The following is a 27,915-nucleotide window of genomic DNA, read 5'->3' as shown; positions in this document are numbered from 1 at the left end:
TCTAAATCTTCTGTTCGAATTCAATATTTACACGTGAACCTTAGGACATTGGAAGAAATATACGACTATACCTAGATAATTATTTTATATAATATCTACATTGTAAAACAATTTATTGTTTATGTTAGAACTGTTATTCTGTCTTCAAGTCCCGCGTTGATGGGAGATTCCTTCGCAATATATGCCTCAAGGATGTCAATGTCAACTCCCCAGTTTTTAATATTCTCACGGTTGTCCGCAAACATCTGTTTAACAAAAATATCACATTTAATAAAAGTTTTCGTTTAGGCTCAGAAAGTTTAGAAATATTTACCTGCACTATAGTATAGTTATACAGGGTGTTAAGGGACTTACTAACTTGACTGACTTTAACCACTGACTCCTGACATTATTCGGAGTAAAATTTGTAAATTAATATTTGGTTTTATTAATAGTAGTAGCAATTGGACATGTAGGGTCGAAGTGAGGGGTTAGGCGGTAACTCGGATAAGTGACCAGTGTCGACATGTAGAAGAATTTTTTGAAAATTTGTTTTTAAAAAAAAAATCGGAAGTTTTCAAAAAAAGTCAGCGGAGACCAAAATTTCACAAACATTTTTTACTCCAAATAATGTTCGGAATCTCTGGTTAAAGTAAGTCAAGTACGTCCCTTAATACCCTGTATAAACATTACAGCATTTTGAATTAAAAGAAAAAACAAATGTAGAAACACGGCTGGCCTGAAGGTTGTTTGAGCAGATTCCTGGATAACTGGAGGTCCTGAGTTTGAGTCCCAGTTGCGCCAGTAATCTTTAGTTCGTGTGTGTTTTCTATATTTAATGGTTGGATGATATTATGAAATGTATTTACATCGAAACCATCTCCTCCATTGCCCAGGAAGTCAGGGGCGGCTAGGCGGTATTTGGTTTCCGGCTCTATGGGGGAGTAGGTGGCTGGGAGGGCGCATTTGTCGCACCTGATGGTTGCCGACACAACCCTGTTCCCGATGGGCCTCGTCACATTGTACACGACCTTCAGACCTGAAAGAATATCAATATATCTTAGAATTCAGAATATGTTTGGTTCCTACTGTCATGGCCCTTTCTATAGTAGGTATCTACCTTTCCTAACCATCACTTTTATTTAAGAAAGGGATTGTCTTCGAAGCTAGTTTCGTGCCAATTACCTCAAGGTAACTACCGCGCTCTAGATTATCATTGAGTAATAGTGTTCCAGTTAAAGGTGTAACTGTTAAGATTGTTTTGTGTGCCCAAACTCCTCCAGCAAATGTCCTCTGGGTAGGTTATTCTTTTCCTCCCATTCCTTTGTTCGTATCCTGCATTAACTTTCACCAAATTCCACCAAACATCATTATCGTTAAATTTTTGTGTCTACAGTCCTCTTTACAAGTTCATCAAAAGCTGTATAATTCGTGTGCAGTTTCGGAATTTTCGAAATATACGTATGGGAGTTTTGGGAATTACAGATCTTCAATTTGCTATAGTGTGCTATGTGCTATGTGTATATTATATTCCGGTATATTTTTACAAGCTGGCTATTATCTCAATTATTTCGATAGTAATTATATGGTTTAGGGTAGGTACCTGAGACCTGGACCATGTACTGGCCCATGAACAAGTCCTTGCTGAGCGAGTCGCTCGTGCCATGCTCCAAGGCCTCCAGGATGTGCTTCCCCTTAATGTCAAACGTCTGCAAGATGTTGTTGAACGGTTGGGCGATAACGAGGTCTTCATAGGTTATTGCTGAAACAAACACGTCACGATGTGAGATATCTCTTTTTAGTCGAAATTAAATTACTATTAAACTACTACGAGTAATAGGTACACGCCAGGGCGTATATAAGGGGGGTTTAGGGAGTTTAAACCTCCCCCTCCCCGTCGGCCTCAGTATTGGGTTGGATGAAAAGAAAATAGTACCTACGTACAGCATACAACAATATCATTTCCAACATGTGATGTAAATAATAAGAAGTGGTAAACAGTGGCGGCTCGTGACTTTTGAATGTGATAGAGTGCTAAGTTTGAAAAATTCGACTTTATTGATGTTGTTCAGTGCAAAGATTTTTTTTCGAATATTCGATTTTTTGAATGAAGATTTTCAGGAAATTTCAGTTTGGCCGTTCACAGCAGTCTTCCTGAAAATCTTCATACAAAGACGGTTTCAGCTACAACAACTTAAATAATGCCATTTTTTGAAATATTAGCACTCTAATATTACACAAAATCCAAAAGCCACGAGTCGCCACTGGTGGTAAGTAGAGGTCCCAGGTCAGCATGTGAATGTCATAGGGTACTCCTATATTCAAAAGACTCACTTCCAATCTCAATATTAGTCCTGATTCCCCCTTGACCGATGACGCAGGCAGCTGCGTATGCCCAATAACCTGCTTCAGCATCCTTCACGAGCTGGAATTAAACAAATTGTTGAGATGGTTTCTTCGACCTTTTGGTAGAAAAAATAGTATTTGGCATTATGCTTTTCGGTTATTACTCGTATGAAGTCTCAAATTCCCTCCCCCTTGTTGCTGTAGCTGAAAGTCTGAAAGAACCGAAATCTAATTTTATAAAAATTATGTTTTTAAATTGGTATAAAAATTTAAAGTTACATGATCGATGAATGCGTCAGTGATGAAGTTTCCGATATTGCACTCGCCCGAGTAGCATTGGCCTTTGTCCAGTAAGACGTTGGTTGTTCCCAAAACCCTTTTCCCCAAAGCGTCCACTTGTGCCTTGTATGGTTCCATCAGATTCACAATTTCTTTATCTAAAATAGAATTACTTATTATGATACACCATATTAAATGGGTACAAGAATAATTTTAATTTAACAAAAATGTATAGGACAAAATAATTATGTATGCAATTGATTCAACAAGTTTTAGAATGTGTAAAACTCAGTTAAAATGTCGTTATTATTTTTCGGAATAACTTATTGAGTAAAACCTCAAATTATAATATTTAAATACTGAAGACAATATTAGTGATTTTTTCAAACGAAAATCTGAAACAGAAAAATCAGAAAAGGAAACGGTCACATCTGGGACTCGAACCCAGGACCCTTGTCTTTCCGGGACAATGCTCTACCAACTGCGCTAATGGGACCCTATCCTATTCGGTCACTTTTAACTGTATCAAACTTCGAATAAGAACTACCAACGTTGTCTTCATTTTTTCACCGCACATTTTTATTGGCAACTATCTTTATATATGATCGCAAGATTCAACCCGAACTAAATGCAATCCTAGACAGCGTCTTATAGATAAACCTATCTTATTGCAGTTGGTAGAGCATTGTCCCGGAAAGACAAGGGTCCTGGGTTCGAGTCCCAGATGTGACCGTTTCCTTTTCTGATTTTTCTGTTTCAGATTTTCGTTTGAAAAAATCACTTATATTGTCTTCAGTATTTAAATATTATAATTTGAGGTTTTACTCAATAAGTTATTCCGAAAAATAATAATTCATTTTCTAGACTTGCAGAAAAAGTCAATAGATGTCGCACATTAAAAATAAAAACAATAAGATAGGTTTATCTATAAGACGCTGTCTAGGATTGCATTTAGTTCGGGTTGAATCTTGCGATCATATATAAAGATAGTTGCCAATAAAAATGTGCGGTGAAAAAATGAAGACAACGTTGGTAGTTCTTATTCGAAGTTTGATACAGTTAAAAGTGACCGAATAGGATAGGGTCCCATTAGCGCAGTTGGTAGAGCATTGTCCCGGAAAGACAAGGGTCCTGGGTTCGAGTCCCAGATGTGACCGTTTCCTTTTCTGATTTTTCTGTTTCAGATTTTCGTTTGAAAAAATCACTAATATTGTCTTCAGTATTTAAATAAAATGTCGTTTTCTAAAAATAATTGTTACATTAATAATTTGTTAGCACTAATACTCGTAGTGCCATACCTTGCTCGATGGATGCGTCGAGGTAAACAGGTCTTCCGTTCCAGTTGTCAACTTTTCCATTCGAATCAAAGAAGATTTCTAGATATCCAAGGTATTTTGTATAGGCTGATGCTTGGACTATCAGAACCTAAAAACATCAAGAAAAGTATTTTGTATAGGCTGATGCTTGGACTATCAGAACCTAAAAACATCAAAAAAGTATTTTGTATAGGCTGATGCTTGGACTATCAGAACGTAAAAACATCAAAAAAAGTATTTTGTATAGGCTGATGCTTGGACTATCAGAACCTAAAAACATCAAAAAAAGTATTTTGTATAGGCTGATGCTTGGACTATCAGAACCTAAAAACATCAAAAAAGTATATTGTATAGGCTGATGCTTGGACTATCAGAACCTAAAAACATCAAGAAAAGTATTTTGTATAGGCTGATGCTTGGACTATCAGAACCTAAAAACATCAAAAAAGTATATTGTATAGGCTGATGCTTGGACTATCAGAACCTAAAAACGTTAAAAAATAATTTCATCACTACTTGTACATGCAAACACTGTAATATTTCCTTATTTTCTAGGAAAGAGGGAATTGTTAACAACAAATGAGTTTTGAACAAAAGGGCCTGTGTCGTCGCATTTTATTTTTCACAAGTTGCGATAGCGCGTAATCGAGTTGGACCAAATTCACTTCTCTAATACTTCTCTTAGGACAGGTTGTTTCACAGAATTACAATTCATCAAATTTCAAAGTTAATATTCAAGTTCTATGAAAGTACCATTCAAGTTCTGTTATTAAATTATCCAAGTACTGTGAAACAACCAGCCCATGACGGAATAATAATAAAACCTGAATAAATTTTTCACCGAATTGAATTTTAACTTTAAAAATTTTCTGATTTGTTTAAATTCTGTGAAAGAACCAGTCCTTCATATGTTATAACTAGGAGGCGGAAAAGTTGGGACAAAACCAGTGCCGTACTTTAGGGAAAAATATCATAATTTTTAAAAACAAAATTCGCACAACTTTTAACCCTTCAGCCCGTTATATGGACCGTTCAATTTCATTCGGAGAATTTGTGTATTTCCGCTTCTCAATAAAATCCAAATAGACGCGATATTTCTGAACGTATCCGAAAGCTAATAACTGTTTTTGAAAGATGATGAAATCGCCTTCAAAACGTGTTATTAGAAATAAAGTTCTAAAGCATTTTACACTGAAAATGAACAGCATTTTCCATGTTCAACCTTCGAATGTTCTAATGACTGCAATCCATTTGTCAAAATCAGTAAAGCTATCAAACGGACCACCCGTTTGTGCACATACGCCCAGAGGGAAAATTATTTTGGTTTATTTTTATTTTTATTGTGAATTCCGCACAAGAGTCCCAATTGATCCCAACCGACTGGAGCCAGTGAGTGAGTACTTGGCTATTCATGTCTGGTCAACAAACACGGCTAAAGCCATTTCAAGCAACGTTTCAATTTCGAATGGTGGTCTTACACTGGGGCGATAATGAGAGTAACTTTCGCTCTGGAACGTGCCGCTATATGAAGTACTATGCGAGTATATTATTTTAAATGAATAACACAAGTCATCAAATAAAATTGACTTACTCACGCCGGGATTTGAACCCGCGACCTTCGAATTACTAGTCAATTTGCGACTAAACTGGACTTTCAAAATCCCCTGTAGGTTTTAAATTATTGTTCTCATTGAAGACATCTGGATAAGAAATATCTTTTCTCTTCCATGTATTTTCCATGAAGAGAAATAGACGAAAATAACATTGTGTAAACAGCTACATAAAATGATAAACTACCTACCATGTCTTATTTCCAGTGGGGAACTGCAGCTCGCAACTCGGGTTAACTATTTTTAGCATAAAAAGGGCAAAGAAGATTTAAAAAGATTAGATTATTTCAGGCTTTTCCTTTAAAACTAAACTTTTATACGTCATAGTTTTACCAAACGAGTTCAACAAAAGCGAAAAGAATTTTGTAATTAAAAAAATTGATCATTTTTGACGATTCTTTGATTTTATTTTTCATAAAAAAATTAACACCAACAAAAGCCGATATATTTTTATGGACAAAAGGGTTTATTTCGGTATTTGCCGCAGTGAAAACTAATTTTGTTAAAAGAATAATAGCGTATTGAGAATTTGGTCAGACTTCAACTCTATTTGTTTACATTTCGCAGCTGCAAAAACTACAATGTGATTAAAACGGATTTGACCCAATAATGCTAATATAATTGTTTTGCCTTTAATAATATGTGGTTGTGGAATTCTTCGTTTTGCCAAAGCTTTTCCATGTACTAGTTTTAACAATAGGTCCCTTCGACCGGAGGGACAGGCAGGCTGTAGAGGCGAGTCGTACTAGCTCGTCGATACTTGGAACAACTAGTACAAGTAAGAATAAATACTTATTCCAATTACCCGTTCCTTAGTATTTCGCGCTTGTACCTACTTACCTACCTGGCGTGCACGTCGCCCATACCAAATACTGCGAACAGACGTGTGCTCAGTGTACAGGCGCCTGGCTGGACAAATATTTGGGAATAGGTATAGGAATGATAAATAAGTGATAAGAAAATTTTGATTTTGGAAGGTTTATTAATGTTTTATGTGAATACAGTCCAAGAGTCCCAACTGCTCCCTGTATCTGAGTCTGGAAACTGTGAGACAATGGGATCCCCAATAGGGGTATCTTCTAAGGCTGAAGGTGTAGCAGTTATATCTAGCCCGCTACAGAGCTATAACAGCAATCAGTTCCCATCACTGATTTACGGCTGTTTGCCGTAGGGCAACTTCGGCACAACGAGAGACTGGGTCGCGAACTCACCAACGCGGCCGAATTCAGTATTCAACAGGCTGCGGTTCCGGGACGTTGTGACGCGGGGAAGACTCGAACCACCACATGTGTCGACATATTTTACGAGCTACGATGACGTCGCAGTTAGTTAATTTCACCTTGGTCATCCAACGCTCTACTAATTAAATTTTAGCAATGCTGAATTGCACTGCTTGGCGCCCTTTTACGTTTATCAGGTCAGTTAAATTTTAATGTAATCAACCTTATTGTCAAACTCTCAATGTAAATTATAAAATTTCCAACCGTTGCATTTCAATCCTTCGGATGATGCACACCCCTGAGATATTAACTATTGATTTAAAGAGTTCTCATGTTATCTAAAGTTGTAGGAATAAATATTGTAATCTTGGAATCGTTTTCCCTTTCTTTTTATTTCTACACTTTGTTACCTCAAAACATGGTTCATTGGCGACAAAGTGCCTTGTACCTAATATCCCCGTTATAAAGGTAGTGGGGAGGGGAAGTATCTGGTTATTCAGATCTGGTTACTAAACTCGGATAAACCCATTTCAAGCAACGTTTCAATTCTGAATGGGGTTCTTACACCAGGGAGATACTTAGAGTATCTCACTCTGGAACGTGCTGTATAAAATTTCCAATTAATAAATTGTGAAATAACACTAATTAGTCCACACAGCATCCCCAAAGATGACATAGGCCAGGGCCCCTCACGAGAGAAATTATTTTCCGCAGGATCAAGGATACAGGTGTGAAGATAGTAAAAGAAATACCCTCGTGGTTACATAAATATATTCAGCACCATATTCAACCTTGTAAAGAAAATGATTCCACGCCATACTAAACGCAACACTACGAAATGATCCCATTTAAAAAAATTAACATTTAAATAAAATATTATTAAGCACTCAAAAACACAATTTTACGATAACTCTAGTCTGTGCGATATTTGAACACTCAGAATCTTCCAAATAGACGTAGGTACTTAGTATGTACTTCGAACGTCGAAAACTTTACGGGTGTTCCAAGTATTTGGATTAGAGAACACTTTTATGTGGGCGAGTAAGTAAAAGAGTACCAAGACATTTGGTTCTAAATTCAGTATCATAGATATCCTCCACCCATGGTACGTATACGCAAGATGCGCAAGACGTGCGAGATGAGCAAGGCGCGGAAGACGCGCAAGACGCGCAAGACTTTGCAATATCTGTTCCAAACATCTGTTCTAGTGTATACTCTAGCAGGCTGAAGAAAATGGGTACTTACAGTAGTGCCAGACGACTGGTTCACCGCAATGGGATAGTCGTCTAAGGCTACACCATTAGGAGGCGTCTCCCCTGTAGGGTAAAGCAGTGTGTGTGTGTGTCCACCGACTATGACATCGATGTTGGGTCCGGCACCGGCAGCGATAAGCCTACAAACAGACCAATCGTTTATTATTGGCCAGAGCCTGTGGCAACGGTATGTAGGTACACCTGCACAATGCCATATCATCAGCATCCTCTTCCCACTGTCTCTTCAACAAGGCGCCTCCAGGCGTTCCTTTTCTGGGGTACTTCAGCGGTCTCGTTCATTGTAGGCCCAGCAGGCTCTCTCCTTGCAGATATGCTTTCTCCAACTTTATCGTTGGCGACTAATTGGATATATTTCTTCTGGAATCTGTGCAGAAGTCGGTTTTCTAGCATCCTTAGTACATATCTAAGACACCTCATCTACGAATTTTCTGTGAATAGTAGCAGGGGCTCGATGCTAGGCTTAGGTATCTCGGATCATCGATTTTCTCACTCAATCTCCTTTTGTGACTCCTGCCACTCCTTTTAAAAATCTGATTTCGGCAGTTTATATCCAAGAACGTTCTTACTCAAATTATTTTGCACTCTATTCGTTAATGATCGACACTTTAAATCAACACGACAACTCAATATCACGCAAGCAAAATCGATTTTTAATATTAAAATGTGTATTTTCGTTCATATCCATATTATGTATACCTACTATTTTTAGTATCTACAATCCTCAAGGTGTTTGCTTTTTTCATATTTTTTACCAGTCATCCGTTTCGCCCTTCAAATGATTAGGTAGAATAAAAATCTAATGATTACAAGGCAGAATTTCACCGATCAAATGATACATCAAAACATCAATAGATTTTCTAGCTGTACTATGCACATCTCACCTCCCAGTTTTAGATGTTTTTGGCAAAAGAATGAACATGAAAAAAGACAGAAAAAAACATAAAGCGTTCATCGAGATTCACAGACAAATATCAGAACCCAAAATCTCAATATTTTTTTTTTAATATTGCTAACCTGTCAACATCCACTCCACAGTGAGATAAGACAATGATGATGTCCACTCCTTCCTGAGTCAGTTTCTCCGCCACCCGCTTTACGGCCGTTATCTCGTCTGTGAACTTCAGCTTTTCAGTATTTGCCAACAGCTGAAAACGGAAAATGTAGGCCTTATATCATTGCAGAAGAGCAGGAAATGGTATTTTGACTACATTCGTTCAGACACAACCAAACACGGATAGTGGTCTTCATTAATTTCAATTATTCTCCTATTATCATGAAGATATACAATGTCTCCGAGGTATAGAATTATTTTTAGGAGAAACCAGATTAAAGCCGCCTCCATACTAAGCGTCTCCATTTTTCTCCGTGTGGTTCCAAGGCCAACAAAGTATTGCAATTTAAGGGGGTGGGGGCACCTAGGGTGTCTAACCGAAGAAAGCAATCAAGATTCTGCAACCCAAGGGATGGTGAATAGGATAATGTGTGACTCACGTTAGTGGTTTGAAGTATAACTCCGATGATGCCGATCTTCCTGCCCTTCCTCTCGATGACAAGACTCTCCTGGTACAGGCCCTGGATTGTCGGCTCCAGCGAGTCATCTATATTGCAGTCCAGCATCTTGGCCTTCAGGTTTTGCAAGTAGGGCACCAAGCCGCTGATGCCGTTATCGAACTCGTGGTTACCAAGGGTCTGTTCACATACAAAATTTAAGACTTACTTAGTCGGTTTATTCTAAACAATACCTTTGATACGGGTAGTGTGGAATTGATTTGTTTGCAAATCTACAGTTTTATTCCGAGGTTGATGATATTTTGCGCACTTGACCTTCACAACAAGAGAAAGGTGTCTACATGAAATTATGAAAAACTTTGAAAGAATGAGTGAAACCCGAGCAACGCCGGGGAATTCATCTAGTAGTATTAGTTTTATTAGTATCCATTAGCAATGGAATTTTATCAAATTGACCACATATTCTTTGAATCTACTACCAATAGATCATCAATTGGGCAATCTATGTTGCTCCTCATTAGAACAACATCGAGTTTTTCTTATTTTTAGATCTGGCACAATATCAGAATTTTTAGCCATTTGAAAAAGAGCTACTGAACTGTTACCCTGTGCAGTATCAAGGATATTTTGAGGATACACCTATTTACCCATATTTCAGAGGATTCATCTGCAGTGTTAACTTTTGTAGCTATATAGAATAATAGAGAAAATCTAACAACGACCTATTCTGATTATTTATTTTGATCGGATTCTATTTTTTTTTTCTAAAATAATTCATACAATTAGTTTTCACTGCTTTTGATTTTTTAATGTTCCTCTTCTATAGAAGCTGGCGCTTGTGTCTAAAAGAGTGGTGAGCATCAAGATTAAGAATATTTAGTGTTTTTAATTATGAATATTAAAATTTATAATTAATTAAGGACGGGTTGTTTCGGAGAATTTGAACAATTCATCAAATTTCAATGTTCATTAACGGGTTCTGTGAAAGTCCTATTCAAATTCTGTTATTATATCATTATAGGCTAGTTGCTTGACAGAACTGAAATAAAACAGAACTTAAAAATGTCTTTCACAGAACTTGAAAATTAACTTTGAAATTTGAAGAATTGTTCAAGTTCTCCGAAACAACCCGTCCTTGAAGATAGTTTCATTTTTACATTGAACTTCTCTTTAATTGTTTTTAGTAGGTGTTTATCGTTTTCTATTGTTCTGATATTTTCGTGTATGCTGTTGAAGTATTTTTTCCCTAGATATATGTAATGATGTTTATTATTTGAGTTATTATGTTTTTTTGAACAAGATCATTAAATTTTAATACTTTAAATTCTACAAAAATTAGGTGTGTTGGATAATTAATCTCTTGGTTTTTTCAATATTATTTTTATAATCATACGTTGTTCAATTTCAACAGGGAGTAGATTTGTTTGTATGCAGCTCCCCAGCTGGTTACAGCGTATTGGAGATTTGATTGTACTAAAGCGTGTTAGACTGATGTTAGAATTTCCAATGAGAGAAAATTTCGAATTTTAAAAAATATATAAAATAATTTTCTTGTTTTGTTGACGGTTTGGTTGATTTGATCTTTCCAGTTTAGGTTTTTGTCTATTATTATTCCTAAGTATTTAATTTTATTTGAAATTTTTTTAAAGTTGTCGTGTATAATTATGTCAAAATTTTGTGGAACGTCATTTGATTTTATTGCAAATGGTATAACGTGAGTTTTTTCGCTATTTAGAGATAGTAAGTTTATGTCAAACCAGTATTTAATAGTGTTTATGTCTTCTGTTGCTTTTAGTTTTACTAATTCCCATGTATTGTCACTTTCAATGATGAGGTTATATTACCTTGAAGTGTTTGAGAAAATATCCCGTTTACATATAAGATGAATAATATTGTACCCAGTACCGTACCTTGTGGTATTCCATAATTAGATGTATCTTCATTGCTATATACATTGTTTATTTTGACATCTTGAGGGCGATTATTTAGGTAGCTTTTTATCCAATTTGCTACATTATTTTTAATGTTCAGATCATATTTTTTCCATAAGTTTTGTGTGGGATATACTATCGAAAGCTTTTCTCAGATCTATGAAAATACCAGCATATTTTTTGCTCACGTCTAGGCTTTCGTATATGCGAGATGTGTGCCTCGCGCTTTTCGGAATCCGTATTGGTTGTTGTGAAGTATTTTGTTGTTTTCAACAAATTCCATTGGTTGAGATTTTACAATTTTTTCAAATATTTGAAATGAGGGAAATTGGTCGATAATTTGTAACATTTTGGGTATTCACTTTTAAATATAGGTGAAATAATGGTTTTCTTATAATTAGACGGAAATATTCCATTTTTGAGACTTATATTAAGTAGGTGAGTTAATGGTTTTATCACATGGTTTTTAATAGATTTTAAAATTTGTACTGTTATATTGTCATAACCTGGAGACGAGCCTCTTTTCATATTTTCAATGATGTTTAAAATATCTACTTCGCTGATCATTTTAAATTTGGGCAGTGAGTTTTGATTTTGTATATTTTCTATAATTGGTTGTTTATTCGACCTTTTTGTAACATTAATTTTTTTGGCTAGGTTTTGTCCCACTTTTGCGAAAAATGAGTTGAAAACATTGGCAGATTTTTTTGGGTTTTCTTTGGCATTTATTATTACATTATTTTCATTAATTGACTGTTTTTGTTTATTGTTTTCTATTGCACAGTTGATTGTTTGCCAGATTATTTTAGGGTTGTTTTCACAGCTTATTATTTTATGTTTGTAGTAGTCGTCTTTACTGATTTTGATTATTCGCGTCAATTTATTTTTATACTTTTGTAATTACTATCTAATTCTACGTTGTTTGGGAAATTAATTGTTTGTTAGAAAAGTTTATTTTTTTTCTCTTATTGAATTTAATAGACCCTGAGTGATCCACGGTTTCAAGAATTTATTTTTTGCCAGATTACGATTTGGAATTTCAGTTTTAGATTTTTCTATATGAGTGGATAAAATGTTTTCAAAGTTCTTTGAACATATTTCAACCTCTTCACTATTGATTACAGGCTGCCAATTTTCAGTTTTCAAGTTATCAATTAATTTCTGCAGATTTAATTTGGTATACGATTTGTTTTTTTGCCTGTGTTTTTTTCATCCTCATACAAAAATATACACGTGTGATGGTCGGTAATGTTATTTTTCCAGACAACGGTTTTTATTTTATGGAGATCTTTAATGTTAATATTTGTCCAAAAATATTCTATGCAAGATGGTTTCTGACCTTAAATTTCCCGCGTATTTTCATTTATACATGATTTAAAATTGTTTTCTGTCACACAATTCAAAATAATTATGTTTAAGAGTATTATCTATATTTTTGTTAATGTTGATATTGAAATCCCCGGTGATTAAGCAAGTTTTGTTTTTGAATTTTGATATTATTTGTCGTATTTGTTATATAAATAATTTGGCGTTGGATCCACGAGTTCCATAGATTGCTATTAAAAAATAATTAATTTTATTGTGGTTGAGTTGAATTTCTATGCAGTTAGTTAAATCTACAATGTGTTCTAATATTTGATACAATGTTGTTATATTTGTTATTAGTGAATTTTGCGATAACGCTGTTTTTACTAATGTTTAGGTTTGTTTGTATTTAAGTGTAATCATATAAATTATTATGCGGACAGTCAATATTTGTATACGTTTCCGTTAACACTATAATGCCCGGCTTTACTTGTGATTATTTAAATTGAGAATAAATTCTTCTAAATTTTTTTGAAGGATCCGTGTATTGATGAAGTATTTCTATACCGCAGAAACTATCAGTGATGATTTCGTTGCACTCTTTTGCACTTAGACTCTTGAATTCGTTGATTTTGATGCTGTTTTCTAGTTGCGTGCTTAGGAAATCGTCCATTTTGCTGTACATATTATATTGTAGATGGGTATAGAAACGATGCTTTGTTTACACCATTTCATGTTGCAGGTCATAGTGATTTTTTATTTCAATTATGCGCGAGTCTTCATATTTACGAGCTAGTAATTTTCCGTTTTTGAACCAGATGTATTTGAAATTTTTCTTCTTTGCCTATAATATATATATTTTTTTTTTCTTCTATGATTTCATCGTATTATTCGCTTAAAAATTGGATAGCTTTTTTTAAATCGGCTAATTCAGTCTCGAATTTTGAAAACATTTGTGATTTCAACTCACCTAGTTTTCGATCAATGTAGTCCGTGAGCGAGTCCACGATTTTTTGATGTTCCATTGCAGATCTTGTTGAAGACATAATGTTTGTAAATTGATCAAATTAATAATTAATTATCCTAGTGGAGAGTAGCGAGAATCAGGTAGCGAGTAGCGGGTTTAGTCGTGAACGAGCGGCTAGACGCCGGTTGAAGACAATATAGGGCGTACCTTCACGTCGCGTCGCGCAACAACACAGTGCAAGAAATTGAAAATGTTTTTATGATTAATTACAATCGTTTGTGTTTGAGATAATAACTCACTGCACTAATCAAGCTAAAGTAATTTACTAAACCTATTTCACTTTAGTAACTTAAGTTTATGTGTTACTTCCCAAAGTATTTAGCTAAATTTAACTAAACATCTAGTTTGGTTAAATGTTTTTTTCAACTAGCAAAACTGAGGTTGGAATATCTAAATTTGGTATTTTTACATAAAAATTAGTTGCTTTGCACAAACTTGAGCAAAGTTCAACAAAACTTTAGTTAAATCTGCCGAACTTTGGTTGATCTTTTTGTTGTCGCTAGCGGTCAACGCAGGTGTTTATTTACGCAGTTCTCAGATCGCCACAATGTCGCCACAGTTCGGCGTTCGCACCATACGTGAATTGACGTTCGTTGCGCGCGTTGCGAATTTATTTTTGAATTGAATTGAATTTAAGTTAACCGCTGTTCCTAGTTCCTAGTGATAATGGCAGACAAAACCGTGGAAGATTATTTAATTTCTTGGAATCTGGAGGCTTACATAAAAACATTTAAAGGTGAGTTTTCTTTTTTCATTTTTTTATTGATTTAGAATTTAGATCATGGAACTATGATATTATATATTATGATAATATCCATTCTATTTGATTTAGAAACTGGCACCTTCATTATTCCATGACTCAAGTACCTACGCAATAGATTTAGAAGATTTGTATTTATTATGTAGTTTGAAGAGTGCGTGTGGACGCTACAACCAAGATTAGAACTAGCTTTGAAATCGTACCGATGGATGTGTCAATCATAGCAGGTTATGTTTAATTTTAATAAATGTGTATTGCAAATTATTAATTCGGACATAACATTTTGAACATTGAATTCCGTTGATTTTTTTTGGGAGGGATATGTTTTTTTTAAATACAGGGTGACCACCCATTGCTAATGTTTACATTTGAAATTTTCATATAAATGAAATAATTTCATTATTAAAACTATTTTATCTCCGCTTAATTCATGCTACAGGGTGTTCGGTATCTGCTGTTGTATAAATAAACATTTTTTTAATGAATAATTTTCATTCCTTTGAAAATTAAATTTTTATTTTCTTGTTTTGAAAATTTTTGTATTTTCTCGTCGTTTTTTTTCTTTATTTCAGACTCAAGCCATAGACTCGAAAACACTCCTGATAATATCTCAAGATGATATTAAAGAATTGATTCCGACTGTAGGGCACCGGGCACTGCCTACAGCACACATTAATGCGCTCAAGGATGTTATTAATCCACCTGTCATAAGTGTAAGTTTTTAAAAGCAGTAATGATGACATATTGTATACCTAGGCCTTTTTTGGCTAACCATTTGGAAATAGTTGTACCGGACGCGATTTTGATACAAAAATAATAGTATTTAAAATAATAATTCCTGTAATTAATGAATAAATCGACTGCCGGGGGGGTCAAGCAATTCCAAAGGGATAAAAACAAAGCTTGACCCCTTCACCCTTTCTTTCCCCTTTGTGTACATACCCGCTTTTTGTTTCAGATTGAAGATATACCATCACTTCCAAACAAACAACGCCCATATATTATCAACACGATGACTTCGTTGAAAATGACATTTCCTTGTTGGAAAATAAAAACAAATCACAAAGAATAACGCAAGAAGCTTTTGAAGAGCAAATTTCGAATGTAAGTTAAATAATTTTAGTAAGTTTCAGATACCTAAGTAACTTAGGTTAATTGTTTTATACATTCCGATATATGTATTTTAGTAGTGGCAGCGTAGAATAGCCGCCCTGTGACTGATATTATGATGATTATAGAAGTGGTTATTAGTTATGTAATCTAATATGCAATTTAATTTTGTTTTCTAGGACTTACGCAATCATCTCCTATCAATCAATGAAGGGCAAGCACTTTTAATGCAGTTTGAGTCAAAGGGTCTGTTGGACAATTCTGCCAGACTGTGCAGTACTATTATAAGTAAGGAATTGCAGGGTAATCCAGATAGATCCATTACAAGCAAGAGATTTTATGAATTTGCTTTTCAAATCACCAAAATCTTTAATAAAGAAAGCGCAGCTGTATATTTCACCCCATAGGTATGTGTGTTTTGGGCCTGCCCAAACAATTGCTGCTAAAGGTAAATTACTAGACACATACAGGCAGCGCCGAAAAGAATTTGCCAAATCAGGACACAAACATCTTTTACTATATTTAAAAAAAATTATAATAAAAAATTATAATATAAATGTGTGTATGATCAAACGTGTTTTCTTTTTTGAGGCTTTGCTGGTAGCTGGAAACAATATTTTGAAAGACGATTCTTAACAAAATAACTTTTATATGAATGAGGTTTTTAATAAGTACTTTCTAGTCTTACAAAACATAATATTTATTTATTTAGGTTTCATCTCTCAAAAGGGTTGTAATAAACTACCTGCAACTCAAAGTATTTAACCCATGATTCTGAATTATGGGTATAATCCTTCGAGTTGATGGTGGTTACATTTACACCCTGTATTGTTTTCAGCTAAACTGCAAAGCTGCATTTCCTATTTAATATAGATAATCTAACCAAAAAGCTAAGCTACAGTACCTAAAGCTAGCTAGCAGTATAGAGCTAAGACACCTATATCGGTAGGGCTATTCCAACCGAAGTTTAGTTAATCAACCTAACCATTTTGTAATATTAACTAAATAATAAGGTTACTACATCTAAACAGTTAAGTTTTTCTAACCGAACACTACAAAATGGTTTAGGTATATAATTTTTAGTTTAGGTAACACAAATAAACACAAAGCTGTCTCAACCGATTAGTTTAGCTAGAATACCTGAATCGTTAAGCTGTCATAAATACAGTTTAGGTAACACAACTAAACACAGAAAGTTAGAGAGCTGTCTCAACCGATTAGTTTAGCTAGAATATCTGAATCGTTAAGCTGTCATAAATACAGTTTAGGTAACACAGCTAAACACAGAAAGCTGTCTCAACCGATTAGTTTAGCTAGAATATCTGAATCGTTAAGCTGTCATAAATAAACTGCTGTTTAGCAAACAGTAGCTAAAAGTTCGGCAGTCACCACAGCAACTAAACTGTTTAGTAGATAATTACTGAAAATTTGGTAAATCGGACCTAAACATTTCTTTCAGTGTATGTAGTTATAATATAGGATATTGTTTGATTTATCTTACGTGAGCATCCAAGGGCAGCATGTTCATGAAGTACTGAGTGACATTCCAGCGCAGCAGGTTGTACCACAGCGTGCCCTGGAAGGAGTCCCCCGCGTTGAGCACCACGGAGTCGGGGTGCTGCGCCCGAAGCTGCTTGATGCCGGTGAAGAGGCGAGGCAGGCCTCCGATGCATGGTGCGGGTGGGCTGCATTTCGTCGAGCTAGTGCTGGTCTCCTCGAATCTAAATTTATAATGATTTAATTATGTTTATTATTACCAGCAATAAACGGGTAGGATGCCTTTGAAATGTGGTGCTGAAGTAAGATGTTTAAGTCTCTATAGTCAGCCAGGCGCACAAACTAATCCATTCTGGAAGAGGTAGGTATCGAAAACAGTTTGCCTAAATCGTATCCTAAGATGCTTTGGATTTGTACACGCTGCTCGTCAAACTGAGATCTTGATCCTGGAGAAGCTCAAAGTGGACTCAATGGCAGAGTGGAAGGTGGGAAAAGCAGAGGAAGCCGATTGACACATTAGATTTAGCAAGTATAACAGGTGACCGGAACATCAGTGTCCGAGGCTATCTATCTCTATGCAATGCTGGATCGTGAGGAGTGGAGGATCAGGCCAGTCAATCGGAGATCTTGATCCTGGAAAAGCTCAAAGTGGACTCAATGGCAAAGTGGAAGGTGGGAGAAGCAGAGGGAGACGATTGACCCATTAGACTGAGCAAGTATTACAGGTGACCTCCCGATTCAAGAAGACCAGCAAGTTAGGTGTATTGTAAAATATGGAAATCAAATACCTAGTCTTTAAAACCAGAACGTAAAGAAAAGCCACAACATAAAGTTTGCCACCCTATGCACTTGTACTACTAGGCACTGCCCATTGATGTATCCATACCTTAGTTAATGCAGCTGCCTCATTGTGTTATGTTGATATGAATCTTATTGAGCCATCATAAAATATTGGCTTCCCTTCTCCGCAGTAAATTACCTATATTTATTTATTTATTAATCCGGAGTTCGCTCATTTCATGGCATGATCTAATAAACGAACGTACAAATATAATTTCCGCATTATAATTAATACCTCAATATAACATTGATTTTCAATTTTTGAACATCTATTTGAATTTTACTTTTGTTTTCGGTAAGAATGAATGCAAATCTTGGAAGCGGAAATTAACCCACTTCAACCCATTTTTAATAGTTTTATCATAGTAAAAAAAACTTGTTTTATTACAGGTTGATTGTTTAATTTATTTTTTATTGCGGAGCTCTTTCTTATCTTTGAAATAGTGTGTTCGTTATTTTTAATCAACAAAGAAAGATACATTCCTAGATAGTACCAATTAAACTTATTATTAATTAGGAAGTAGATAATTCCTATACAAATATTTATCTCATTATCCGAGAATTAAAATGTATTATTTGTATCTTATCATTTTTGCACGTACTGGCAGCCTAAGTCTACGAGGGAAGCAACATCGAACAATAGCTACCTACGTTTATAACAACACGTACTTTATCTTTATTTATTAATCGTTTTGTGAAATTCTATATGAATAATGTTACGATTACGTAAATAATTATCTATTGCCGATGACATAGTGAATGATCGGGTCAATACTCAATCTACACGTGTTGGGCAATTGTTTTTGCGGACATGGGCTGTTTATGAGAAAACTGTTTGATATTTTATCATGAAAATTTTTACAATCCTTCTCTAGACAAATGTTTCTGAAACACGGAAATGGTGTTATTTAAGTGATTTATGGTTGTATTATTAATAATAAAATCATATTTTATAGGTTTTTATAATTTTTTATGAACGTTTGAGTTTATTGATGCACTAAAAAACATGTTTTTATAATTAAGATTAAGTACTTACTGAAAAAAATTCCATTATTTTCAAATATTTTTTACAGATTATCACAACACAACACAAGCAACATTTTTCGCTTACTGTGGTGTTGGTAGGAGATTTTCGAATATTGCCAGGTTATTAGTAACCGCTGAATGTTCGTCTTTCTTTTTAATACAAAAAAATAAGTATTTCTATTATGCTGGTCTTATTTACTTAAATATTAGCTGAAGCTCCCGGCGTTAAGCGAAAAGCGACAAATAGTAGATATGATATGACATAATGTGCAATTTGTTCAACAAGGTTCCCAAACTGTTCCCAACCAGTTCCCAACCTGTATGATTTGAGTTTTTCACGGCCAAAAGTATTATAGTGATTTGTTTTTGGGGTATTGACACATCTGCCCTGATGATGAACACTGCAATGCTGTCCGAAACGTTGGCTAAAGAAGGAGTTAGCGCAACACGGAATAATACCCCAAAAACAAATCACTATAATGTTCCCAACCTGTTACCAACCTAGTGATGAACGAATGCAAAAATAAGCAAAACTTTGGACTATGGGGAATGATTTATTCTCGTCCTTGCTGGGGTTAAATAAGTGTAGTGGGTTATTGAATACCCACACGAATTAAATGAATCGAGTAGGCAATACTAGTGTCTTAATTAGGTACCCAAATTACATTATTGAAATATGTACTACTAAACCTAACTACAATACTAACAATTGTGCTACATAATCACAATTTTCCGTTGATTATTTGACAGACTTCGCGGGGTTTTCCGCTTTAAACACCTCACTTTAAAATTATATATATGTATAAATGTATAATAATTCATACAAATACATCAGTGAAATCTGTTGATAATTTTGTTTTTCCCGATCAACATCCGATCTGCCAACAAGGAAAATAAATCACACATAAATACACTCTTCATCACCATCAAGACATTTGTCCTGATAATAGACACTGCAAGGTTTTATGAAATCTAAAAGGAGGTTAAAGTACGAGGAAACGCAGCAACAGCGCGCAAAAACAAGATGCTATACACTATACAGCGTTTTCTTAGGCGTGGTTTATATCACGACTAGCTGGCGTGTGACGGCGCTGCTCGCGGACTTATGAATGGCTATTACTTATGACTTATGATTTCAAAACATTGACTTTTCTGAACTCTCTACAAGTATATATTATGCGTGTATTATATATAAACCTTCCGGAAGAAATTCTCTACATGATAACGAAAACTTTATTAAAATCCGTTGCGTAGTTTAGAAGAACTACGCGCACAAACAGGTATACGCGGATAGAGACATTGTTTTATACTATTTAGAGATATCGCTCGCCTTACAATCCCACAAATACATGTCTCTCCAGACAGATATGTTATAAGTGTGGGCGTGGCCTAAATTAAGTGCCATGATCTGTTAACCGGGAAATATTTGAGCTGCCGCGATCACGCGGCTGTCAGCTGTCAAGGTGATATAGGAAGGAGGAAAATTATTGTTTGGTGTTACACTACAACATATTATATATAATCTTTATATAATATGTCGTCTGACACAGGCTTCATCTACTCGTATAATATTATTTGGATAGGAAGAACCATTATTTCAGCCTTTTATAAATATTAGCTTAGCCTGTAGTACAGTAAAGTTGTGGAAATAAACACGGGACATGAGAGTGATGTGTACGGGAAGTAAATACGGGACGCATAGTAACTACTCGTCGCTCTAGTTCGTTTTTGTCCAACAGACCAATATGAAAATCGGGAGAAATAGGCCTGGTTCCCAATATACCGGACCGGCAGGTCTGCCGGGCCGGTAAAACTGCCGGAAGGGCTAGTGGCTGTACAATTTATATGTAGCTATTCACATTATCCCGGGTCCGGCATTTTTGTCGAGCCCGGCATTTTCACCGAGCGTTTTGTCACTGCGAAAGTGCCGGTAGAACCACCGGACCGGAGTAATGTGAACGAGTTTGTGCCGGTATCCGGCTGTCCCCGCTCGCCGCGCCCGTGCTCCGGGCTCCCCTCTCGTCATCGGCTCGCATTTTTTTAAGAAAGTAGACGTGTTCGCCCTGCTCATTTAAATCTTTTTATCAGTATTCAAATGTGTACCTCCATACGGACGTAGGAGATTAGGTGTTAAAGCAAAGCCTTCATCGCCAACTAGTATAAACGGTAATTCCTCGTGCAAGTTTTCATGAAGCGGTCTAGGCTTTGGTACATTTAAAGTACCATCATTGATCTTTTGCCTAAATTTACTATCCTTTAATATAGTAGAATCGCATTCCTTGCCATATGAGCCCACACTAATAAAAATAAATCGGTACTCTGAATCAACAACTTCCATTAATACAAAAGAATAATATTCCTTGTAATTAAAGAACATAGAACCACTCTCGGCTGGTTTAAAAATTCTAATATGTTTGCCATCTACTGCTCCAACACAGTGAGGAAAGTTGGCTTTTCTTTCGAATCCTGAAGCGATGTCCTCCCATTATCTCTCCGGCTACGGTGTAATGTGAACACTCTTGTCCGGTTTCCGGCAGATCTGCCGGTCTGGCGTAGTGGGAACCCGGCCATAGGCCGAGATGTGTCATCTTCGGATCTACCGGATCTGCCCTGATGATGGACACTGAAACGCTGTCCGAAACGTCGGCTAAAGAAGGAGTTAGCGCAACACGGCATAACACCCCAAAAACAAACAACAACAATGAAATTAGCTCATTCTAAGCTTATTAAAATGATTTAAAATAGTGAATTTATAATTTTTAAGTAAAATTCGTTCCAAATTTTTAAAATTACCCAGAAAACACGTTTTTAATTTGAATGTAGGACACAGTGTTGGATAAAAAAGTTCGGAATATTGATTTAATTTTGGTGGAATTAAGACAAACTTATCTTAAAAACACACATTTTTTTTTCACTTGTATTGTATAAATAAATGCTTTCGGAGAGCAACTGCATACTTAACTCAATTTCGCCAAAAATGGTCTGTTGGACAAAAACGAACTAGAGCGACGTACTGACAACCCTACCTGTAATGTGTGTAGGTACTGTTCATTGTTCAATATTAGCTTACCTCGTTCCTATTGAACAACGTCTGAGTACCTACTTACATTGTATTGATTATAACTTATTACTGTTACCTATAGTTTGATGTATCGGTGATTCATATTGAAGATTTATGTTTTAATTCCTTTAGTGTTACATTAGTTTCTATTTTGCATTATACATATTATACATTCATACATGTACCTATTGTAGTCATGTTTGGTCGATGCTATTTTGTTATCCGTATTAGCTGATTTAATTTTTTTTTATTATATTTTAATACAATTGATAAACCAATTGTTGTTAGTAATTACGTATGTAAAATTAAAACTGACAAGATAAAATATTGTGGCACTAATTATATGTGATGGTAGGTGTAAATAGGTGTGATGGTATATAAATGTGAATGGTAGCTAGGGTTGCCAGATGTCCGGTTTTGGACCGGAAAGTACGGTTTTTTGAACGGCTGTCCGGTCTACAAATTATGGAAAACTGGACAATGAATGTCCGGTTTTTTGAAAATACGCTACATATATAAATCATTCACGAGATAATTTACAGAGCAAAAGCCGTAAGCGATTCTGGCGGTTGGTAGCAAGACTTGCTCAAATCTGTTAAAAATGGTACAATATGTGTGCAGTTTTCCCGTCTCCAATGCCTTCGTGGAAAGAGTTTTTAGTGTAATGGATAATGTATGGACTGACGAAAGAAATCTACTAGGTGTGAATACCGTAAAAAGTGATTTTATGCTTACCAATGGCAATAATATATATATAAGTTTTAATATTTAATAAGTTTTAAGTGTTTCATTTTGGTCACCCTCAGAAATTTTCGGTAATTTTCTCCGTTTGTTTTGGCCAAAATCAAATGGGTTTATGATTATCAAAGGACCCTTTGATTTTCGACAAATCGTGCAAAAAAAATCGATGGGGGGACCCTCTGATAAAAAATGTTCGTTTTTATTTATCTCGGCCATCTGGCAACCCTAATGGTAGCAGAAGTCGGGGACGCCCGAGGAAGACATGGCACGATCAAGTGAATCAGATACTTTAATCGGGTCATTTATTTATTTTAATATCAACGGTATAAAATATACCATATACAGTAAATTATAAACAGTGACATCAGAAAATATACAATTAACATAAACTCTAGATGGATATATAAAGTTAGAGATACAAGTACATGCAAAACTTATAGGTAGACTAGGTTAGATTAGTATAGTCATGTCAAGAACCAGAATAATAGAAGAGTATTTATGAGACGATGTATGAATGTGAATGAGGCAAGGAGTGTGTGTCGAGACCGAGTTGTTTGGAGGTCCGTCCTGTCTACCCCTGGCGGGGAAACGGCGTGAAGGTTAGTTAGTTAGTTAAAACACAACTCTTTTCTTTTGTAATATTTTTTGTACAACATAAGATATGTTGTTATTATGTTGGCAGATTGTCACTGCTGTTTACTGACTGTAAGTCAATAGAAACTACGTAATTAGGGTCAATCCAACAATAATTTATCACTTCCTTTCAGCCATCCATTTCTTCAATTCCAAGCACGAAGCACTAACTAATTTATACCAACTTACCTTGTTGACTACAACCACATGACAAACACTGGAGAGATGCACAGACAGAAGTGTGTTGAAGTAAGCTCATTTTTTGCTTAGACCCATCGTACACAGGAATATTCACAATCGACTCTAGTTTTACCCACCGTATTCTTGCACTGAAAAGCAATTTCATTGGCCTGGTTTTCCTGTGGCCCTGTGAGACTCCCGGGAGTTAGAGATTTAATGCACACTGGAATTCAGTGTTATTTAAAATTGGTATAAACCACATTTCTATAGATTGTCTGTTCAGTGACTTGAAGCTTGAAGTAGTGGCGCAGGAACCTTGTACCTAATTTCAATCACGTGCGACGATAAATGGAAATTATTACAAAAAACCTTATTCTAGGACGAGTAATCTACCTTGAAAATATTTGTTTTCATCGCGCTTTATCGAATTGGCGCTATACAATCCATAATTATGGTACAATTACTCGTACATATTTTTTATTTGACTGGTTCGTTATAGTGGAAGTTCATCCTGACACATATTTCACACCTTTTTCTCCGTAAAAAATCAGAAGTAAGTCATCGTTTACCAATATTTCGATGGTTTAAATAGCGCGCTTGGGGCTTTTTTCACAAAAAACGGCGCTACAGAAATCGTCTAATTATTATCAGAAAAATCATTTCATAAATAGTTATTTAGTTTGAAAGTTAAAAGATATGCATATATGCAAGTACGCGGTACCTCAAAGCCCCTACATTACTCAATCTGACCTACACATCCACTACCAACATAACCTAGTAACCCACACAACGTAAACAAACTTCTCGTAATCTATTTGAGATAATTTGTAGAATGCGGGCACACAGGTTAATTCTCTTCTTTGTATATATCATCATGGATAACTTTGAACTAAACATGTAGTTTACAATAAATTCTATTTGCCATAGGTAAGTAGGTACCTTTTTCATGTGAATACCGCACAGCTCCAAACCGTCTGGAGTCAGTGAGATTATGGTACCTCCGATGATTCGGGTATATAGTGAGGCTGAAGGTATTGGGAGGGGAAGGAGATGGGGAAACTCTGGTATGATCACCAACCACCGCTAGAGCCTTTTTAAGCAACGGTTCAATTCTGAATGGTGGTCTTACACCAGGGCGATACTGACAGTTTCTTCCACTCCAGACCGTGCAGCAAGTATACTAAATATACAAGTATACATACCTATTATTCAGTAGATATTTTTATTAAAGCGTTACGACTAACTTTAGTAGCAAATAACCTAAGTTAAAATCTTCTGACATGTCATGTGAGTAGTTAGTAGTTAGGCTGACGGTTTAGGTCTTTTGTATTATACTATAATGTCAACACAGTATATAATAATGGACTACGAATAAAGTAAACTGTATCTTTTATTGATTTTCGTCAATATAAAACGAAGCCAGCAAACCGGAACACATATTTCGCGTCTAGGCAGTACAACTTGTCCATTTAATTTATGCTTATTGGAGGGAAACGGTTAATTGTACTTCTCAAACTCACATTCGAAATGGATTACCTACATATTACTTTTTAATTTATTACTAATAGTTCTTTTCTCAAAATTAGTTCAAATGTAATATCTCCTTCTATGAGGTCATGCTGGTGATGGTTCAAATTTAGCTTCTGATAAATTTAAAAAAAAATCGATAAATTTATTGAATTTAAAAGGAAAACGTGTAACTTCAAAGTTCTCCTTATTGAGAGGTCTCCCTCTATGAAAACTGCGTGAGACTTGCTTTTATTTGAATTTCAATCAATTTTTATTAAACATTACAATTTGCAGAGATTTTCTGATAAAGGAGTCACATTTTAGGTAGCGGCATTTTTAGATATCATCCTGATTTGAAACATTTATATGCGTTTTCAATAATTATATCATTGAAAATATCTGCCAATATTAAAAACCATCGCACTTATTTTCCCCCTGAGCAAAATAAGAATAAATCCGATTCAGCTATGTAAAGTGAAAGGCACAGTCGGTAAGTTTGCATAAAATACACACTTACGTGAATGTCTTAAATAATGCCATTGCTTACCACATTATCCGGCAGAAATTATTTCACAAACTTCTGAAAGGGTTCAATGTGAAACTGGTTCACCACTACAACTAGGTACTACCACTACCACTACATTACTTTATATCTTTTATTCGTTGAATAATAAATCAACGTCAGCCAATTAATAATATCTATTCGAATTAATGAAAAATAAACCCATTGAATAGATGCGAAAATATGTTCATCTCGAGAATAATATAGGTGGGTAAGTACACCATATTTAACCAAATGCATTTACTTTTTAGATACATTTTTTTTAATATGAATACCGCATACGATTCAAAGCTGCTCCGGAGCCAGTGAGACTATGACATCTCCAATTGAGTTGTGTTGTGAGGCTGAAGGTAGGGGGGGGGGGGGGGGGGAGGAGAAAGAGATGGGGGAGAGGAAAGTCTGGAAGTACCTGGCTATCCAGATGGGGGCCTACTCTGTATCTTTCACAACTTTCCTGCCGCCTGTTATCTACGTCACAAACGCGTATTAACTCTTCCCTTACGGTGTTCAAAAATTTCTCGTCCTCCGGTGCTGTACACTCGGTAAATATTTATATTTTGTTATTACTTAATACATAAATGTATTGCGGAGAAATACCTAAAATTTGAATTCTGTGTTTAGTATATTAGTGATATTTTATTGATTAAAGATGATGTTCACTCAGTTGACAGTACCGGCAAGGAAAGTTTGAACCACGAATTTACAGGTTTGTTAACCCGAAAGATACAGAGTAAGCCCGCGGTCACCAAACACAGCTAAAGCCATTTCAAGCAACGTTTCAATTCTGAATGTCGGATTTATACGCGGTCGATACTGAGAGGATTTTCCACTCAGGGACGAGTCGCAAATATACTATATATTATTTTGAATGAATTATGAAATGTCATAAATTAATATAATTAAATTTACAAGTGCACGTTGAGATTTGCTAGTCGAGAGTCCCGCGAACACGGAGGCTATCGTATTTGACACAAATCAGCTGATTATCCCACAATCTCAACAAATAGCAATACCATTAAGATTGATGATAATTAATTCCAAAGTCATAAATTGTGATTTTAATTACATCACAATTAAAAAATACATAAAAATATATAATTCATAAGAATGCACGAGTACTTGATTCGAGCACTGATAATTCGCAAGATTTCAACTATTCGGCAATGATAGCAAATATCTGCCTAGTGTTGCGTACAGAGTAGGTAGACAGAGTAGATACCTATCTACCTACACATCGAGGTCAAAATAATATTGACACAGCTAAAGAAGAGTCAACTTTAAATTTTAATTTGAACCACGCTCTGAGCTTAAACTATTTTATTCGTTGAAGATAATATTAGCAACAACTGCGAGACAGAAAAACATAAAACATTCGGTCGCATCTAGATATAACATAGAACCCCTTGCCGGGGCGCATATTCATAATTACCCGACCCGTTATCCATTATTAATAATATAATAATTTATTTATTTAGGAAAACCAACAGATTTTTTATAGCTTTAAATAATAAATTTATAAACAATACAAATAATATCTAATGACAGATTTTTACTTAAAACAAAAAAATTATAACAACAAACTAAGGGTCCAGTACCCCGTTGTAAATATTAAATAAAATTAAAATAACATAGGATGGATAATAATGATAATTCGTTTCTTTGTTCCTTTTCCATAATTCGTGGTTCGGTTCGCGCTCCGGTTCACACAAAAATACCGACTAAGAGACAGGCATCGAGACGTCGCGTGTCTGCTCTCACCACTGAGCTAATCCGACCCTATCCCCTACGGTCATATTTAACTGTATCATATACTTCGAATAAGAACTACCAACTTAATCATTTTTGTTTAAAACCACATCATTATGTCATAAAATATGGTGTTCGTTAATATTTTAAAACTAATATGTTGCTTATTTCAAATTTTTGCATCTTCACGTCACGTGAAAAGCGCGCTGAAACACTATTGATATGTTCATACTAAATTACATTTTGTTTTAATTTTACTACACTATAATACAGTTCTCATCATTTTTAATAATATCATTTTATAATCGTGTAAACTGACCTCGCGTGGAAATCATTGAAGTGGATTAAATCTAGCTTGAAGAGTTCCTCCCTCTTAATGTTGGCTCCCTCGATGCGCCCGAGGGATACTGCGACCACCAAAAATATCGCGAAATTATTCATCGCAGAGCCTTTC

At 35.4% G+C, this 27,915-nt stretch overlaps 1 protein-coding gene and 1 long non-coding RNA gene across 2 annotated transcripts; one reads left to right on the top strand and one right to left on the bottom strand.

Moving 5' to 3' along the window:
• On the bottom strand, positions 1-27,902 carry LOC149412574 (apyrase). Its single transcript, XM_089645374.1, has 11 exons — positions 27,781-27,902; positions 17,168-17,387; positions 9,516-9,713; positions 9,039-9,169; positions 7,996-8,143; positions 3,903-4,029; positions 2,605-2,762; positions 2,314-2,404; positions 1,583-1,741; positions 849-1,018; positions 1-245 (listed from the first exon to the last, which is right to left on the bottom strand). Exons 1-11 carry the CDS (start codon positions 27,900-27,902, stop codon positions 120-122), a joined length of 1,650 nt encoding a protein of 549 aa, XP_089501500.1. The 3' UTR covers positions 1-119.
• LOC149412575 (uncharacterized) lies at positions 14,433-16,062 on the top strand. Its single transcript, XR_016304280.1, has 4 exons — positions 14,433-14,532; positions 15,129-15,269; positions 15,515-15,660; positions 15,846-16,062. It is a non-coding gene; the product is annotated as an uncharacterized LOC149412575 (long non-coding RNA).
• Positions 27,903-27,915: the final 13 nt, after the last annotated feature.

Source organism: Hesperophylax consimilis, chromosome 22 (assembly GCF_061612785.1).
Source record: "Hesperophylax consimilis isolate HC1 chromosome 22, BYU_Hcon_1.0, whole genome shotgun sequence".
Lineage (NCBI taxonomy): Eukaryota > Metazoa > Arthropoda > Insecta > Trichoptera > Limnephilidae > Hesperophylax > Hesperophylax consimilis.
Note: the sequence above shows the minus strand (reverse complement) of the source record. Positions and strands in the feature narration are given on the sequence as shown.

Bases quoted from the DNA above. Each gene is read 5' to 3' on its own strand.
- LOC149412574 (XM_089645374.1), bottom strand. From the start codon at position 27,902: ATGAATAATTTCGCGATATTTTTGGTGGTCGCAGTATCCCTCGGGCGC. The intron at 4,030-7,995 runs GTAAGTACCCAT...TGATGTTTTTAG, and splicing joins ACCAGTCGTCTGGCACTACT to GTTCTGATAGTCCAAGCATC. The intron at 246-848 runs GTAAATACATTT...TTTGTTAAACAG, and splicing joins ATGGAGGAGATGGTTTCGAT to ATGTTTGCGGACAACCGTGA.